At 46.0% G+C, this 19,852-nt stretch overlaps 1 protein-coding gene across 1 annotated transcript in view; it reads right to left on the bottom strand.

Annotated features, from left to right (window-relative positions):
- EPB41L4B (erythrocyte membrane protein band 4.1 like 4B) overlaps window positions 1–19,852 on the bottom strand; it is a gene marked incomplete at its 5' end in the record, with an annotated part of 122,714 nt that overhangs the window by 65,627 nt on the left and 37,235 nt on the right. Inside the window, 10 exons of the mRNA XM_004677958.2 lie at window positions 1,098–1,207; window positions 3,193–3,362; window positions 3,456–3,525; window positions 3,815–3,903; window positions 4,054–4,141; window positions 5,097–5,217; window positions 10,483–10,535; window positions 12,379–12,423; window positions 14,207–14,285; window positions 15,099–15,141. Of these exons, the coding sequence (XP_004678015.1) occupies window positions 1,098–1,207; window positions 3,193–3,362; window positions 3,456–3,525; window positions 3,815–3,903; window positions 4,054–4,141; window positions 5,097–5,217; window positions 10,483–10,535; window positions 12,379–12,423; window positions 14,207–14,285; window positions 15,099–15,141 (868 nt within the window). The remainder of the gene's footprint in view (window positions 1–1,097; window positions 1,208–3,192; window positions 3,363–3,455; window positions 3,526–3,814; window positions 3,904–4,053; window positions 4,142–5,096; window positions 5,218–10,482; window positions 10,536–12,378; window positions 12,424–14,206; window positions 14,286–15,098; window positions 15,142–19,852) is intronic.

Raw genomic sequence — 19,852 nt, 5'->3', positions numbered from 1 at the left:
GAGATGCCCGGAAAGACATGTCTGTGATCTCAGAGGAGCCTCAGCCCCAGGAGGCGACTCTTCACCTGACTACTTCTCCTTTCCAGAGGAAAGTGAATTGTTTTCCTCTGTGCCCAGCCCTCCAATTCCCTCAGGCAAGCTCACTGAGAGCGTGCCCAGGGCCAGGCGCTCTAGGATGCAGTGAGGAGAGACAGAGCCTTGACACACAGAGGCCTGTGAAAACAGCACAAGGTGTCCAAAGGCTGAAATCCTAGGATAAACCGTGCTGGGCTCAGGGCAGACACTTCCGCCAGGGGCAGGGGTGTGCTGGGGACATGCAGAGAAGGAGAGCTTATTTACCTAGACTCCACTTTGTTTGGAAAAGTATAGAAAATCATTCTAAATCATTCTAATCATTCTAAACAAAGATGCCAGAACTCTGGCTGGAAAGGATGTCAGTAAAATAAAGGAGAAAAAGAGGATATAGACCAGGAAGAAAGTGAAAGAGAATCACAGAATCTGGAGTCTGGAAGAGCTCTGAAGCCACCTCATAGGCCAAGCCAGAGGATGCCTGCTCCCCTCTGGGACAGTCACAGCAAGGGGTCTTTCTAGAAAGGCTAAGGGGGGCAAGCACCCTAGGCCTGTCTAAATTCAAGGGCAAGGTGTGTCTGAGCTGCTGAGTCAAGTAAGTACAAGTTCCGGAACTGCTCTCATGCAGCCAGAATTCTGGTTGTCATGAGTCCCCCACTGAAACTGCAAGATGGAAGAGAGAAGGGACTGTTTTTCTCTCTAAGACACAGTATCGTCTTCCACAGGCAAGAAATGTTTACCTATGATATTCCTGAGGTCCCAGGTCCAAGAGCAGCAAAGAGGCACAAGAAAAGAAATGTGGAAAAGGAGCAGAATAAACACATCCAATGGGGAAAGACTAAAGCCAGCAGGATGGCAGAAGCGGACTGATTCCCATTAAGAGAATCCCACTGGGCTTTTTCAAAAGCTTCGGGCTGACAGAGCAGAACAGTACAAAGTTCTTCCAAAACTATTTTACCAAGTTGCATGGGCCTCGACCAACCAAACCATAATGTAAGATTCCAAGGCAGAATGAAAAAACACACCACCTTTGAAGGTCGAATGTCTCCGGGATGGGTAGCGCTTGCTAGGCTTCCTCTCGAAGGTGCTGGTTCTTCTTAACCTGGAGCCGTGGGTCGCCTGATACTCTGTCCGCCCACTGGAAAGCAAATATTTTACTGCATATTAGCAATATCAGGCTATCAGCACCTTATGTATACCCGGAAGTGAACTTTTATTTCCAAGAGCTCCAATGTAAATTTCAACCTATCTTGAACTTGTTTGGTAGAGACACACTTACACTTAGCCTCCTGTTTGGAAATAAAAAACCACCTTTGCCAAATCCAGGTTGTATGATAGGGGCAGGTATTTCCACTTAGGGACAAAACCTGCAATTTTGGTACCAGCCCCCGGCTGCACAAACCCAGCAGGGCGGAGTACTTGGAACATTTGAGTAAAAGAACATTGATCTGCATGCACATAAAATAACCTTTCATAAACACATTACATAGACATTTAACTCTTAAAAAAAAGCCTGTTATCCAAAAAAAAAAAAAAAAAAAAAAAAGGGCTGTTATCAATGACCACTCAACTAACCTTGAATTTCCTTGCTAAACCAAGGAAAGTGTTACTTCTTCCACCAAGGTTTTCCTAGTTTTAACCAGGAGGCACCTTATATTGGTCTCAGCTATCACCACCTCATTTGTTCAAACTCTTGATTTATGAGTTCTTCAAAGCAAAGGAGCCACGTGTCACCCACTCTGTGATACCCAGGGGTCAAGTCATCTCCAAACTCCCCTTCCTTTCTACCTTCCCAGAGAGCCCATGTGGGGTCTTTCCCCAGGACAGGAAAGGCTGCCTCAGCCTCTCCCCATAGTCCGCCCCCCTCACTTCGACGGGAGCAGATGTCGGCAACGTTTCTGCTCGTCTTGTTTCTGCTCGTCTTTGCAGTTCTGACACTGAGTTGATTCTTTCTCCGAAAGGACCTGATCCCCACTACCCATTATTTTTTTTAACGTTAAAAATGTAAAAAATACATTTAAACGAAATCATTCTTTCAACACAAGTGCACAGACATTCTCCTGTCAGGAGATAAATCTGAAATGAGCACATCTTTTGGCATTTTAAACAGGGTTCAAGGACATGCTATGTGTGGGCAGAAGTTATGAAACCATGTGAAGTTTTTGATCTTGGTAACAGCAATTCTCCGCCCTGTGAGTGAGTGCACTTTAGAAATCAACCCCAGGAGAGCATGTGAAATGCACATTCTCAGGCAGTCACTCACACATGCATACATGAGCACCCACAAATTTGGATTACAAAGCTTTTAGATGAGGTCATAGACCCTCGTTTTGTTTAACAAGCAGCCGGGGGTGGGGTGGGGGGGAGGTCTCATAAACTTTGAGAGACATGAGTGCAGGATCCTAATTAAAAACAGGTTAGAATAAATTCTGGTCTTTTCAGCTTCAACTATTTGCTTAGTCAACCCTGGGTCACAGACACACATAGATAGCTGCTCTCATCCTTAATTGTCACCAGAGCTGTGGACGCTGGCTTGTGCAAAGCAACAGGGCCGTGGTTAGCCTGGGGCGGCTTGGCTCCATCATTACTGTCTGTAATGGGGGCACTTGACCTAACTCCCTGGTCTTAGTTTCCTTATCTGTAAAATGGGCCATTTAGCTTGTATGGTTACTGGGAGGACTGATTACAGGTTAGAAGTTCTAGTTGGTGTGGTGTGGTTTACAGCTGCCTGCATGGTGCCCAGCACCCTGTCTCTGCACTGTCCCACACAGTAGTCAGATCCTCACCTGCCCCAAGCCCTCGACACATGGTGAGTGAGACTGAGGAACTACTTTCTAAGCATACTTGTTATTAAACTAAAAAGGCACCGAAGGCTGTCGTCTACTGTGTTCGCATAACTCCAGGTAAACGCAGCTACTATTACATTTCTCATTATTAGTTCCATTTTATCAATGAGGATACAGAGGCTGAAGGGCTGATTCAACTCTTAGTCAGACCTTAAGAATGAACAGGAGCCTGATGAACAACTCAAGTCTCTGCGTGCAGATCTAACGCTCCATTCACCGTAACGTTCCCTCCTGCTCTTCTCAGAAACACACCGTTGCTTCAAAACAGGAAGCTTACCTGAATCTGAAGCGAGACCCCAAGCGGATGAAGTCTGATCTGTTGGATTTGCTGTTTCCCGGTGTGCGCAGTCGGAAGAAGGAGTGGTGTTCCACCGCACATTTCCAGAGGTGCTTGCAGGTCCTGGCACTGTCTAACCGGAACACAAACGTGTGCTCCTGCTCACGCCCCTGTAGGTGAAGCACAGGGCTCTCGTTCAAATGGGTGTTGCGACCTGCAGGAAGGATACGCACAGACAGTGGACAAACAGGTGCCAGCCCTACCTGATCATCATCCTCCACCACCACGAGTGTCAATTTGCTTTTTTTAAAATCCATTTTGGTAATTTTAGGCCTGGGCAGAGAGAAAACATTTCAAAAGTACAATCTGCAGCAAAACTATCTCCACACCAAACAGAATTTTCCTTTCTACGTTTTAAGTGCAGGTTTGCTAAAGAAACCATCCATTTAAGTGTAATTATCCAGAAGTTTCACTGCCATTGTCAAACACCCACCAACACAGCAGTGCGGTATCTTTACCACACTTCTGGGTGTTGCAAATATCCCTCAATAATCATTCAGCACATATAATTCCACCACAAAATAGGAAAAGACAGTTTTAATATTAGACAAAACTAAATTACCAAAAGAATAAGCCTATTTTGTTAGCTCCTTCAAAGATTAATATGCCTGTCGGGGTCAGTCCAAGAGAATATTCACAGCCATCTCTTCCCTACAAACAAACGAAGTGACAGTCGGTAGAGGTTCTAACAGGTGTCACAATGCAAAACAGTTTCCTCACCACGTTACTTTGTTCACACACTGCTCACACATTTTCTCAGTCACAGCAAAACCCAAGCACTAAGGTACACGCAGCGCTTACCCTGACAACGTGCATGTGTACCCCATACAGTTCCAGCCACTTCGCTTTATTCAGATAGGAGAGTTCCGCCTGGGCAGGGCTCTTTCCCCTTAAAAAACCAACGGAAATACAGGTAAACTGCAACCCGCACGCCGTGGACTCCTGATGGCTGGCCACATCACAATGGCAGGCAGCCATGGACAAGTGAGGGACGCCGACTCCCATTAACATGAAAAGATGCCAGGAAAAGTCCGCGAGGGGTTGAACAGAGCAGGGCTTCTCATGTGGACATTTAAGGAAACGGCTGTTTTGTGTGTGTGTGTGTGTGTGTGTGTGTGTGTGTGTGTGCGTGTGCGCCTGATAAACATATGCAAAGGTGAAAGGCTGGCCGGCTAAGTCCCAAAGGCCAACAGTGGCTTCTGCAGGGAGGAGGGCGGAGGGTGTCTGTGGAAGCCACGCTGTCTCTGAGTCCAGGAGTGACTTGGGCAGGTAGTGTAAGGTGAAGAGGGCCGGGGAGTTAGGAGAGGGGGCACTGGTTCAGGCACTGATTGTTGGACCCACCAACTTCAGGGAAGAGGGAAACCAGGCGAAAAAGGACAGGGCAGGAGTTAGGCGTAGTGACCTCATGCCTGAAGTCTAACGTTGAATATACTGCACATAGTCTCAGATGTGACTGTCTCTAAGAGACAAGTTTTGGATTTCTAAAGGATTTGCTTTAGGAGATTCAGGGCATGAACAGAGACACAGCTGTGCGGGAAGGCATGAAGGCAGCCTTGTGGCTTTCCCTGCGCTGCCAGGACAGCAGTGGTGTCCACGGAGCAATGGGGCACATCAGGACCAGAGTTGGTAAAGCAGAGAGAGAAACGGAGTGCTCTTACTGGACATCTTGGGAAGGAGAGAAGTCACATGAGAATTGGGAAAAATAGGACTGAAGCGGGAGAGAAGAGTTGGAGCAGCCATTCCACAGTCATCAGCAGAGCAATTCTACCACAGATAAAATCTGACAAATGCTTACACAGTACAGAGTAAATTCATCAGGGCGCAAGAGGGGAGCATCACGGTACCTGCACTCTTTCCATCTCTGGAAGATATCAAATTCCATTGCTTCTGTCTGATTTGGAATGAACCGAAACTCAGACACAAGCTCTGGCGTGTGTTCCGGAAGCTCGCACTCCCCAAGCTCCGCTGAAAGTTTCATAAAAGGAAGGAAAACAGGAGACATGGAATGTTTTCGGTTATTGCTGCAGCCAGGTCCAAAGGCATTTTGCATGATCATAAAGCATAGGTAGCCCCTGATGGATAACTCAGGAGGACTGATCTCCCACTAGGTCCCCACGTGAAGACTCAGATCCCCACAAAGCATTCAAATGCCCTCCCCATGGGGCAATACACCACCATCTTAGTTATTACTCTTGTTTCTCCTGAAAATTTCTCCTACCGGGGGAGGTCCCATTACTTCATCCCCTGTGAAGTGGTACAGCCTGAATTTGCAATAAAAGGCAATTGCATGGAATGAGGACCTGCCCAGAAACATCATTAACGAGGCTCTCATTAAGGGTGGGTCTGAGCAGCACTTCAGAGTCTGCAATGCTGGAGGGACCCATGGAGAATATAGTACAGGCAGAATTCGGGGGAAACGTGTTGGGAAGGAGACAGAAAAAGCAAGGGGTCCAGGAGGAAGAGGGAGGGCACCGTAGGAACAAGGGTGACAACTCAGACAGGCCTGGGAGGGAGTCAGTGGTGCGAAGGGGGGTTGCCACGTGGGGAGCCCAGGAAGGTCCTGGAGGGAATACCCACCCCAGGGCTAGTTAACCCCCTCAAGAAAGGAGGACCTGATAACACAGATGAGAAAATCCACTCTTGCTGCTCCCCAATCCGCCCCCCACTCCTCGCCTGCAGCCCAGGGCACAGACTCCAGAAGGAAAAGCCATGCTCTAACACAGGCACACTTCCGAGACACTCTGGATCTGGCTCCAGAACACGGCAGTCAAGCGAGTCATGCCACGTTTTTGTTTCCCCAGTGCAGGTAAAAGTCATGTATATCTTATACTGTAATCTATTAAGTGTGTACCAGCATTATGTCTACTTGAAAAAATAAAACACTGCACTTAATTAAAAAATATTTTGTTGCGCCCAAATGCCCAAAAGATGTGGCACATATACACAATGGAGTATTACTCAGCAATCAAAAAAAAATAAACACATGGCTTTTGCTGCAACATGGATGAAGCAGGAAAAGATCATGCTTAATGAAAGGAAAGGAAAAATACCGATGGTTTCACTCATAGCAGGAAAAAAAAGGGGCCAAGGGAGAAAATAATAATAATAATGAACAGCTATATACCAGACATTTTAAGGGGGTGGAGTGAGGAATGGGATCAAAACAGTGGGGGGAGGGAAATGTACTGGACTATGGTGATGGCACATGGGTGACTTGGTGATGGGAAGCCCATGGGGATTGCAACTGAGATGGAAAAAGGCACAAAATGATGTAAAAATAAACTATTATATTATTTTTAAAAAATGCTAACCAAAATTAGAGCCTTCAGTGACCTGTAGTCTTTTTGCTGGTGTAAAAACACAGTAGTCCATGAAGTGCCTCTAACCGGGTACGCCTGCACTGGTTACACGAAGCGGACTCTACCACCCACCACATCAGCCTCACTTTCTCACAAATCTCAGGCCCAGCTACCCGCCTTTCCATAAGATGCCTGGTGACTGGTGCACACTTCACGTTGAGAAACATTGTGGCTTTGAACATGAGAGTGTCTTGGAATCACCCAAAAGGCTCATTATAATGCTCATGAGTGGATACCACTCCCAGAATTGATTCCATACTGAATCAGGTGTGATTCTGCCATTCTAACAAGTTTCTAAGTGACAATGGTGTGGGTGACCCAGGGAACACACAGTGAAAACACTACTTGGCAGACAGATCCCACAGACTAACCAGCCAGCACCTGCCTGCCCACCTGCTGTCACTCCGCACCCCTTTCTATCCCCCACACTGGCCTGCAAGGGGCAACTGAGTCCAGATCCAGGGAGGGCCACCCGGGGCTGCAGAGCACGCATTGCAACAAAGCTTAGCGGCAGCAGGACCTGAGAGACCGTGTCTGAGGCAAGCAGACAGCTGCTGAAGGTTTCTGACTGGAGCCCGCACCTACAACTCTGAAGCAAAGGGCTCCTTAGGGTCGTCTGGGTCAGGGTGCGCAGTGGCTTGGGACCTTAGGCAGAGTCACACATGTTAGACTCTGCTTGGGAAATATGTATCCAGAGAAGGTGAAGGTTGGACCCCAATGACAGGGAGGCCCCTCTCACCAGGAGCTAGAGAGCCAACAAGGTCACAGAGACCAGAGCGTAGTGTGTGTGTGGACTCCACCCCTAACACCACCATCCTAATGTCACCAAGCACAGGATGGGGACCTCAGACACTGCCAAGCTGTCCCTGCTGGGCTCACGCCGTGCCTCTTCACCATGGTGACTAAAGTAGGCCCGAGCGAGGTCTGGCACACCTGTTCTGAGGCGTGGGCCTGCCTTCCAAGAACCTCTTAGCAAGACCCGACACTTCACCCAGTCTCCAGACTCTGCAGCCAGGGTCCCGGCCATGGAAGGCACTGGAGCAACTCTGTCACATATTGTCTGTGTGACCTTGGGAAAGTCACCCGACTGCTCTGCCTCTTGGATGTCTTACCCTAATGGGGAACTGTATGAGGGTAAAAGCGCATAGAATAAATGACGAGTCTCCTCCCCGATTTATCTGTTTGCCTAGATTCATTTTGAAATCTATCATCAATTTAGATCCCAAACCAGCGCAACCTCCACACTGGCAGGGCCAGTGCAGGCGCCATTCACTCCAGGACCCTCACGGCGACATGCCCTCAAGGCTTCAGCACAGCTGTGCTGTGCCTCTGTACAGCCTGAGACAGTTGGCTCTGCTGTGGCTGAATGGGGAAGTAGAGTACACGTTTACTGATGGGAAGGAGAGTGGGTGTGGGGGAGACAGGCGAACGAGATCACAAGAATGTCCGCATTTGTGTGTCTAAATCTTTATTCTTTTTATTTGTGGCATAATGACTTCATCTTAAATTGCAGAAATGTGTTTCCAACTCAAATGCGTAATTCCCCAAGCAGGGCCCCTGGACAGCTGAGGACATTCCCGTCTGTCTCGGCTCTGGGGCAATGCCTACGCTTCCACCAGAGGCTCGGACTTTGAGTGTGGTGAGCTTTACCCCACAGGGTGGGGGTGACAAGACAGATTTACAGGTTTGATATGCTAATCATTCAGGACAGGTAAAAGCTGCGTATTTTGCCAACAGCCTTGGGAAGAAACCTCTGTGTGGACTGATGACCTCAGGTACGACACAGACTCCCCTGTCCCATTATCCACATCCTGACATTCTGACATCTGCTGGGCTCCGGGTCTGATGGTTTGACCTCCTCCTGGCAATCCCTACACTGTAGAGTGGATGCTACTGGGTGAGCAGGTGACAGCTCTACCTGTTGAAAGGAGAGTCCATTTCCATCCACAGCCTAATGGCTCTGGCCATAAGGACTGTCACTGTAGCAGAAAATATGCCTGTGAGGCACTCAGCACTGGGCTTGGCACAGATGGTCCAGATGACAAGAGCATCATCTCTACCACGTGTGCCCTCAGGCCTCACAGGTGGGGTCCCCCTTCAAGCAGCCCTCAGGGGGCCTCTCTGACATCACTCATTCACTCTGTACTTACTGAACCCCAATAGAGGACATAAATGAAAAAGTCATAAAGGAAGTGTCTCGTCATGGGAGTGTCCTGCAGTCATTAAAAATTATCTCTGTGCTAAAAACATCCATAAAAAAAAACCAAGAAATAATTCTAGAAACCGTCTATGTCCCCTCAGAAGTTCTACTTAAAATTCAGATACCAGAGAGGAATCTGGAGAGAAGACCGAAGAAGGAAGCAAGATGGAGAGCCAGAAGGAGACCTGAGGAAGCCACAGGAGCAGAAAGAAACATGTGAAGAAACCATGCTTATTTCTTGGTCCTGGACTGGTTGAAACAGAAGTGGGTGAGAGACCTGTGTGGAGGAGGTTGACTATGGCAACTTTTGCTCTTTTCCTCCCAGACTTGGCGACTTTTGCTCTTTTCCTCCCAGACTTGTGTGGCGATGTCTGACCCTTTTCTATGGGTCCCAGCCAGAATGTGCTTTAGGCTTGTGGAGGGCTTTCAGGCCTTGCTTTGGGCCAATCCCCTTTTACCCACGAGGGGATGGGTAACTTTGGGTTTTTGATTTAGAAACTATATTCTTTGTCTTTTCTGTATTGCACACTCATTGTATTAAAGTTTCTTTCCATTAAAAAAAAAATTCAGAAACCAGTTGCTCTAGGACAGGGGGTCATTTCCTTCTATCTACCTGTCTCATTTTGTGTTGCTGACCTGACCTGACCTTCTATAATGGAATTTATTTCACAATTTGAAAAAACATATATAATTTTTAAAAACTGGCCAACCCAAAAGTGGGAAGTTAAATCTTAAAGTAAGAAGAATAATGAGCCCTGACGAATGACTACATCATCACTCGTCCCCCACTGGAGTCAGTGAGCGCTGGACAACACGTCCATGCTGTTTCTGAGGCACCGTGACGTCCCTGAATATCAGCATCCTCTTACTCAGCGCTGGAGATTTCAGCAAATGTTCCCTGTGCGTTTGCAACCGAAATCCATCAGAGCCTCAGATGGAAGAGCCAAGGCCGAGAGTCATCAGACAAGCCTGACCAGGCAGGTGACTCCTGCCAAGCGCTCCTGGCCAGGCTTCTCCACTGGAGACATTTGTGTGCTGACACAGCTGCTGGAGGTCCCACGGGCACCTCGCAGCCAAGAAGCCCTCGCCGACCTGCCGCGGGCCAATGCCACCCCCTCCTGCCACTGCCTCTTTCTCTGGAGTGGGGAGACGTGGTGCTTTGCCCCTGCCCTTTAGCAATACCTCCTCATGGCAGCCCCCTCCCTCAGTCCCAGGCTTGCCCAGCTTCTTCTCAGCACCTGGGCCTTTCTCAAACGTACATCCGATGGGCCGGCTGCCTCTTAGGAAACTTCAAAGGAGCCAGTGCAGACAGTTTTTGAGCTTCTGCAGAGTCCAAGGTCCCACTCCCATCTAGCTTCCTGGCCTTCACTCTCCCGCACTGTGTAACCTCCGGCTCCTCTCTGCACTTTGCTGCCCTGCGCTGGTTCCCTTGTTCCTCTTCATAGACTCATCCCCACCTCGCACCTCCTGCCAGCCTCTGTCCCAAGGGAGCGACACTGGACTCTGTGGGCTTGCCTTCCTCTCAGGGTTGCGAGCTACTTAGGGATGGAGACCACGGTATCTCCACTTATACCCCAAAGTACAGCACTGTTCCTGGGATACACAGACACTCATTTGTGGAAATGGAAGCAGTAACATTAAAATGCTAATTACCACTAAAGAATAATGTACCTTGTAGACAGAGAGCAGCTAATTCCACAGCTGTTTCATAGGGGCATTTCAATCTTGAAAGAAAAGAGATTAATTGTAAATATGAACTTTAATACTCATAACTTCACAAAATGTCATACATCATTTTTCAAAAGGTAGTGATATTTAGATAGTGATTTTTGTTCTTGGTGGTTTCTGTTTTTTGCTGTCACGTGAAAGAATGCAAACGAGTTGACTTACACTACATATTTCCCAAAGTCACTTCTCATCATATGGTAAAATAACCCAGGTATAGTTTAGATCAACCCTGTGAGCGATTATACTGAATTTGGCAAGCCTGGGCGTGTTTGGGAAATAGAATGAAAGCCTCCTCTTTGCTTAATTATTTTTAGACTTATTTTATCTTGAAATAGCATGTGCATCTTTCCAAGCTGTCTTAAATCTTTCTCAAAACCAGGTCACAGTGTTAAAAATAAACAGACACAATACTTATATTGCCAGGACAGCTGCACAGTCAAGCATCCTAATAAGTGTAACCGAGACAAAGTCACAGAGGTGTATTACTACAAATCCAGGGATCACGTTCAGACTTCTATATTACAAGCAAAGTTAGAAAAATACTAATGACAAACATAGGTACAGCACTTCATAGCTTCCAGAGTCTTTTCAGCTATATTGTCACACATACATATATTTTACGTATATATTTGGCCGTCCCCCACAATGCATGTGGCTGGTGCTCTCCCACCCCCCATTTCAGAGACGAAGGACTGAGTGTCAAAGTATCCAGCCCAATATCATCAAGCTGGTAGGAGGAGGCACTCAGACCAGAGCACCATTCTGCTTTGAAAGGCAGTGACTCTGGTTGAAGAGTCAACACACTGTAAAGTACTGTACAAATGCACATTGTTGTCATTACTATTTTTCCAAACTGAAGACAATTATTAGGTTTAAGAGGGCTTTAGTATGAGTAGCACAGTATGGAGAGAGTGATAAACACACACACACACACACACACACTCATAATACACACACCAATCAACGGTCTGTATTGCATGGTGGAATAAGGCAAATGTATACACTGTACAATCTACTGGTTTTATGGTGTACGCCCCACTAACATTTTCACAGCACAAATTCTACTGAGAGTTTTCAAATTCACAAATCACATTTTAAATTTCCTTCAGATTATATTCAAAATCAAAATATATTCTTGTCCCTAATATCTGATATTGTTTTTTAGACTCAGTATAGTCTTAGTTTTTCATGTAAGAGAAAATATCCAATACACAGTTAGGAAAATGTTACAATTGTTATTACTGCTGAAATCTCTTATCTTTAAAGTAAACACTGCACTCAAAATCAACCACTTCTGTGCCAATGTTTCTCCTGTTCCACAATCATTGTGTAGTCTGAGACCTAGTATTTTAAAAGCATTTTTAAGGGGGGACAGGGGAAGGAAATGAGATGAGATGTCTAAACCTCTTTCTATCAGAATCAGAATGCGCCCTCTTTACAATGCTACTTAAATGCAGATGGGGATGAATGAAGCTTTTTGACTACCCACATACTTGTAAGTGTATACATACTAATAAAGTATCTTGCTTGCAAATACGACAAAAGCCATTATGAATGGGGCAGTGATGTGATCAGGGAGAGAATTATCCCTAAATACACATCACTTAAGATTATTAAATGCTCCTGGAAATGCTTCAAGCCATAGAGTAATTATTTAAAATAAGATGATGATGACAGTGATACAAGTATTAGACTCACTTTACAATGCCTGTTGTACTTTTTTTGAATTTTGAAAAGGGAACAAGGGTAGGAGAGTTAAAAACAAAATGAAAACAGTGAATTATTTAGAAAGATACTATGATCTATTCTGGGTTAGGAGTTATAACAAAACATACTTACTTTCCTGAAAGAATGTCATGCCTGAGTTGTAAAACAAACAGGTACCTGACAAACATATACAAAAGTCAACAGAGGATCATTTTTCCTGGCCACTTCCAATCTCCCAAGTCCCATCACAGAGCCCACCCGCACAGCCGACTAGAATTCTGCATTGTAAGAAGGGAGTCCAGATCCAATGAGAACTTGGTGGAAGCATCTCTTCCTGAGTCTCCAGGAAGGATTCCAGAACCTCGCTAGGAAGGTGAGTGTGTGCAGGGGATGTGCAGGATACTGGGGTGGAACAGGGAACTCATCTCCCACCCCCTCAAAGGGCCAATCACGGCACACAGGCAAGCACATGTCCAATCAAACTGGCAGGGTGGAGACCGGCTCTGGCCTCTGGCCAGTCCCACCAGCAGATTCCAGAAAGGCTGCAGTTGATTGTATTGAAATGTTTACAGCAGGCTGTAGTTAGCAACTGCTTGAGGCTTTTTTTTTTTTTTTTAATCTAGTTTACCTGCAGACTCTGCCGTTTAAAAACCAAACTGCACCCACATACAAACACACAAGAAACAAAAATCCTGGAATTGGAACTGCATCTCCTTACAGGGTAGTAAAGAGGGTGGGGAAGCAGCAAATAACACAAATGGGGAGGAGGGGGGCTTCATGTAAGTAAAAAAAAATTAAGTGTTCTGGCTAAAATAATGGTCTTTTACGAGGAGGTTATGGGGCACCCGGATCACTTTAAGTGCTCTTTACAAACCAAAGCTGCCCTCACCTCACTTCACAGCTACAGAATCAGAATCTGACGTGCAAGAGTGGGCCTCAGGAATCTGATTTGTTTAAAAGTTTCCCAGGTGTTTTTGACTCACACCACTGTTAAGAGTTACTGACTCTGAAGGCAGCTAGAAGCAGCATGTTCATAAAGGACTCTGAAGAGGAACAGTGGAATAATTTACTTGAACTTTCAAAACAATGTATATAATCACATTGTGAAATGAATACAGGAGAATGTTGGTGACCCAGAAATCAAATGCGGGTGGGAAGAGCTAAAGGTTCTAGTATATGCCAGAATGCTCCTGACAGGTGCTTACACACCGCTGAAATCTACCCAGGAAAGCAGGAAAGCATCTGTGTACTCACACCAAAGAGAGCACAGTGCTGACATGCCCCTTCCAAGCCCTCCAGGAAAGGACCCACAGGACTCAGCAAGTGGGGAAATGGGGACAGGCAGTCAGTCTCTAGGTTATTTGCTGGCCATCTCCAAGCTAGTGGCCACTACCAAGAACCTGCATGTTACTAACCACTACTGTCCATCACAGGTCCCAGGAGGCATCTAGAGCATCAAAAACAGCAGTGGGACAGGTGGAGAATCTCACTGATGGGAAAGCTGGAGGAAAACTCCAAGCTTAAAGATTACTTAAGTCTCCTCTGCTTCTAACATTGTTTCTGAAGTCTCAGAGGTAGACCTGGATAGGCACACCAGGAAAGAAATTCAGTGGGGTTGAAAGGTAACATGAAGGAATTCTACCAATCATGGGAACAGGTTGCTATCCCTTTAAAAAAATGTTTTCAAAGATGGCAATTTTAAACCAGGAGCTCTCACCTAGTACCTGACTTCGCTCTTTGCAGCTGGGGCAAAACAAATGCCCAGAGCAACTGACCAATTTATCCAAGGCCCGCCAAGATAAAAACCAGGAACTGAATCTTCTCACTTCTAGACACTCAGAGAAGGTCACATTAAACAATGTGTGGCTTTTCAACAAAACAGAGAGCTAGCACTAATAGGGTGCTAATAACTCAGAAATGTGACAAATCTGTAACTGAGCAGACCCTGCATTTGTCTTACCTTGTAAACTCTTCACGCAGGTTGTTCGGTTCTGAAGAATAATATTTAACTCGAAAGTGCAAAGCATAAGCAGGTCCAACTAAATATTTAGCGTTGGAAGGTTGAAGAGGTTTTCCCCCAGTTTTGAAGATCACGGAATGGACAAAAGGAAAAACATGTTAATCTATAAACTCGTTCACCACCACCCTGGAGACACTGAACTCGTAATTCCCTTTCAGTTCTAGTTTGGCAAACAGAAAAGCCGGCTTTTGTGTCGGCAGAGATGACGTGGCTCGTAACCTCATTCTGGGAGAAATCCCTGATGATCCGGATGAATTACTTAGCGCTGACATTTTGCTTTCCCATGATTGCAGGCTCCAGGCTGATATGGACATTTTACAAAATACTATGTGGGCTAGCGGGAACGGACATACAAACAGCACTGTCTGTAGTCCAAAGTGACCTTCAAATATTTTCCAGAGAAGAAAACATTGTAAACAACCTTTGCACAAACCACACCAAGGGAAGATGGCTCCCACCAGAGCTCGGGACCAGGCTGTCGAAGACCCCTCCTGCTCCCCCATTCTCCAAATCTACCTTGTAACTCATCAGAAAGTGGATGCAACAGGTATGAACCCAAGTTTCTCAATAGCAGCTTAATCTATTAATCTCACTGGTAGGGGTGCCCCGTTTGCAATGAGAGCACAGTCTATTTTTTAAATATCTACTAAAACTCTTACTCACATTTTAAACTCTAACTTTTGGCCAGCCTTAACAAATTAAAAAGCATCCACTTAAAATGGGATCTATTTTTAAGTGCTCCCAAGTTCTAATGAAATCCTAACACTTGAAAACATTGGCAAAAGAGGTTACTCTCTGGTAAAAGAATTGAGGAGGGGTTCGGCTTACTTACTTTTCATCTGTTTTTTAATGGGTTTGGCATGATCCAGCCAGTGCTAAAAGAAAGAAAACGTGTCTTGAGAAACAGTTCGTCAGCAAGACTAAACATCCCCCCACAGTCATCTCCCAACACAAGTCTTAGTAGTTCTTCCCACCAACCCAGCATCGGACCAGATCACGAGCTCCGGGCTAGGCATCTGCTTGCTGTTTGGAATGGCATGAGAAAATCTGTACTTAAAAAAATTAAAAACTGCATTTGTTTTGGGGAGAGGGCCCACAATTCCCACCAGCTTTCTGGAGGTATCTGAAAGAACTTTAAACCTTTTAACTCCTTGATCGGTGAGCTCCCCTGTGGTCAGTGCAGTCACCAACTGCCTTTTGCTCTGAGCTCCTCCAGGTCTCCCAGTGATGTCTCTAATCACTCATGGACTGTCTCCCTAAACTCTAACATAAAACCAAACTTTGTAACCTCTTTATTCTGTTGCCAGGAAAATGGCCACACTGAAAATGGAAGTCTTTTGCCTAAGAAATTTTTGCTTTGGTTAAAGCAGGCATTTCCACTTCTTCCAGAATTCTGTCACCAGAAAAATCACTTCAGTCTTATCCATCCAAGGAAGTCACAACATCTTTTTCCTTACATGAAAGTATCTCTATTATATATTATATTCCTGAGGAGCAGCTTAACATCCATCCACATTTAGGAATAAAACACTGTGAATCCCTCTAGGCAAACCTAAGTCCCAGCAAGGCAGGGACCATGTACTTAAGCATCTCTGGGTTTAGCAAGCCCGGGACCGAACAGGGCGCCCAGCAGGTTTGAGAAATAAATATTAAAGACTTTTTTTTAATGAGGCACACAGCAACTTTGCCCGAAATTCTACATGGTTGCAATACACACTGAATTTCAGTGTCACAGTAACAACTGGAATAACAGAATAACAGCCAGAATGGGCTTCTGACCAGCTATTCAGAGTCAGAGGCCATTCTGCTGACTGTCAATATACTCTCAGAAGCAACCTAAACTCTGTGCATTGTGATAACAAGAGAGGGTGGGACTGAGTCCCTCCATGTACTCTACACGCCACCCAAGAGCCCACTGTGACAGTGTAGGAGGAGAGGGATAAGGAAACAAAAAGCAAATAGCGGATGAATTATAACACAATAAGCTATGAGCAGAGTGATGGGGGAACTGGGCAAACACTCCTGGCTAGGCAACCATGTAATAAAAGCGGCAGATCCCTGAAGCAGGATGTGGATTTCAAAGGACATGCACAGGATGCTTTATCTCATTGTTAATAGCTTTATATTGGAAATGACCTAAATGTCCATCAACAAAGACAGAAGGAAAAAAATGGCTCATCCATATAATGAAATACTATTCAGTCTTTAAAAGTGATCTAGGCTTCTATTTATTGATGTGGCAAGAGATCTGTAGCACAATGTTAGATTAAAAAAAGAAAAACAGGTAGAATCTTCATTTATATGAAATTGTTTTCTATCAAGATGTGTCCAGAAGGATTTATAGAAGTTATTTCTGGGTGTAGACCTATGAATGTCATTTAATTTTTTAAAAACTTTTCTGCATTATTTTTTTATTTTTAATGAGCATTATTTTCATGGATGAGGGCAGGGTTGTCATTTCTATTACATAACTCATTTATCATTTGCCTATCAGGCCGTTATTAATGATTAGTGTGCCTCATTAGAATTAAATATCACTGCAGCTCTCAACCAAGCTAAAGCCCCCTTCCCGCTCCCCCGACGACCTTAGCTCTCAGGACAGATGCAGACTGATAAAAGCATAGTACTCACTTTCCTGCCAAAGCAAAGTATTATGCCAATCGCTATGACTAAACCCGTCTTTGCTCACTTTCAAATAGATTCACCATTACCAGGCAAAGAAAGTTCTCCCTGCAGCCAGCCTTTTCTAATCTTATTAGCCCTAGAGGCTTAGAGCTTAGAGGAGCTTGTCCATTGCTCCCCTTCCTCAAGTCTCCTTACATTTAGACTAGAAGTTTAAGCCCACCTTCCCACTGTCAACCCTAATCCTAACCCAGGTCCAGCTGGTGTGTGCAGCTATGGTTTCTGATCCTGACTGTGCAATGCAATCAGGATCATCCAAGGCTCGTGAAACAGCATCTCAACACGTGAGTGTTGTTTAAAGCCTGCCTCCATTAAACACATATTGCTGAAGCTTTCCACGTTCTCTCCTGCCCAGGAACCTGGCCTAATGATCCCAGGGAGCTGGAAACATCCATGGTTCCTTGTAAAAACTGCTGTTAGACCTCTATAAAATCTCAAGCAATTCCAGACTTTACTGGCCAATCTATGGCTGGGGCTAACTCCAGATCGTGGCCAGACACTCGCACTGGACAGCAGACTGCTTTTCCCTGAGGCAACACTGCCTCCCCCTCCTCCACCCCTGCACACTGGCCTCTGTCCTGAGCCCAAAGCAGAACCAGCCAGGATAAAGGCCTGTGAAGCATCTGGTCCTGGCTAAGAGGAGAAAGGACTCTGAAATGGCTCATTTTAAAGCTCCTTGACAACATGGGGCTCAGAGGCCTGCCTGCCTGCATCCCAGGCGATAAGAAACCCAATCATGACATTAAAACAAGAGATGAGAAAACCTATCATTTATCCACTGATTGAAAATGACCTGATTTTCTTCTTAGCTACAGGAGCTGACCAGACTCTGATGGCTGTATCTCCTCTTGTGAGACCACCCTGGGACTTGCAGACCCCAGCACTAAGGCCTAACACAGCATTTAGTGAGTCACATCCTGCACCCTGCTTAAAGGATTCAGCAGCTACTGGACCCAACCTCGCTGTTCATCAGCAACCTGGCTAAACACAGCCAGTCAATCCGGCTCTTCCTCTCAACAGCCAATGAAACTGGTCACTGGAGGCAGACAGGTGTATTTGAGTTCAGAGGGCAAGATACTTAACTCAAAAACTGTAATGGACATTAGAAAAGTGGTTTCTGATCTGAATTTCTTGTCCAAGCTCATCTGGAAAACCCTTCCCATAAATCAAGAGGTGAGATGATTTGGCAAGGCCCATCTGTTCTAATTGTACATCACTTCTGGAACTGATACACGTAAGCTGGTTGTAGAATTCAATTGTCTAAAATCCATTCAGAAACACTAGAACCACACAGCAAAGAGAGGCACAGGGGCTGAAGGGGCCTAAAGACTGCCCGAAGAAGCCCTGGGCCTCCCATCAAGTCTGGGTGGTGGAGATTAACCGGCTCCCCTGTTCCTGTGTGTTTTCTTGGTTTATGAGTAAGAGTCTAGTTTTCATTTAAATTAGAACTGGAAGACATCGACAGGGTAATTGTGTCCCCACCCCCCCAAAAAAAAATGAAAAGAGAAGGAAGGGAATGAAACCTTGGGAAGCTTACGACGTGTGACACTATGGTTTCTAATAAGAAATATGTGTTTAATTTTTGTCCCTTTCCTGGCAAAGAACCCCTAAAACCTTAAATTTCCTAAGTCATGAGGGCAGTACAGGTACCCTGGAATTTAGAGCCAACTCCTTTCAACCACACTGGATTTTATGTTAATGAGGTGACTTTGGAAAGCACTAAAGGGGTGGGGGGTGGTTGCCAGGAGGGGACCCAAGAAGTGATTAGAAAGAACTTCCAATTCCCCCTCCCCTTACTTGGAAGGAAGCTGGTGGGGGAGGGCTGGAGGTGGAAGCAATCACCAATGTCCATGATTTAATTAAACTGCATCTATGCGAGGAAACCACCATTCAAAGACAAAAGTACAGGGTTCTGAGAGCTCTCGGCCAGATGAACACATGGAGATTCAGGGAGACGACTCAGAGAGAACCCAGAAGCTCTGTGCTCCCCCAGCCACCCCCCACATACCCTGCCCTGTGCATCCCTTCTAACTGCTGTTCCTGAGTTGCATCCTTTTATAGTAAACTGGCGATCCAGTGAGGTAAACCTTCCTTTGCAGTCTACGATTCGCCCTGGCCTGTTAACCAAAGCCGGGAGATCCTGGGCCTCCCCATCTACAGGCAGTGGGTCTGAAGTACAGGGGCAGCCTGGACTTGTGACTGGCATCGGAAGCGAGGCAGGCAGTCTTGTAGGACTGAGTCCTTAGCCTGTGGGATTTGCCACTAACTCTAGGTAGAGAGTGTCTAAATTAATTGCTTGGGGGTGCTGGGAAAAAACATTTGGACAGTGTTGCAACTATCACTGTTTCAGGCCTCTGAGCAGGTGAACATCCGACTGTGGAGATGGCCCCACGAGGTACCCAGGACTAAGGTGCTGGCAAGAGGAAGAGGCGAAATTCACTCAGGCTGGTGTACGTGTCTGGTATTCCAGGTCTCCAGCCCCGCATTGGCTTAAGTAACCTTTTTGCCTCCAGGAGGGGGTCTCTGCTCTCATTCAAAATGAAGCTCTGGAAATGCATTTATTTCAGCTCCTTGAGATTCCCTTGGGGTTCCTCGATAGTAATGGCACAGAGCCTTTATCAGCTTCCCAAGCAGCACCAATATTTTCACACTGCCAGGAAAACACCTGCCCTCTCACTAACAACATTCAGAACTGGCCTGCAGGTCATCCTGCAGCATTTCCTGAGCCTTTTTGCGTGTCTTTACTAAAATGGAAGGAGGCAGAAAGTCAGCCTCTACACATCCCAGTCCTGCCGCTCTCCTGGGGTGTGGTCACGAGTCGGGCCCCCCTTCTGCACGTGGCTCCCTCATCTGTGTCTGAGTTGTCTGCAACCACTGTCTGAGGAATGACTGAGTCCACAGAAA

The sequence above is a fragment of the Condylura cristata genome, unplaced genomic scaffold, assembly GCF_000260355.1.
Source record: "Condylura cristata isolate star-nosed mole 26May11 unplaced genomic scaffold, ConCri1.0 scaffold00006, whole genome shotgun sequence".
NCBI lineage: Eukaryota > Metazoa > Chordata > Mammalia > Eulipotyphla > Talpidae > Condylura > Condylura cristata.
The sequence above is the reverse complement of the archived record's forward strand: the minus strand, read 5'-3'. Positions and strand labels throughout refer to the sequence as shown.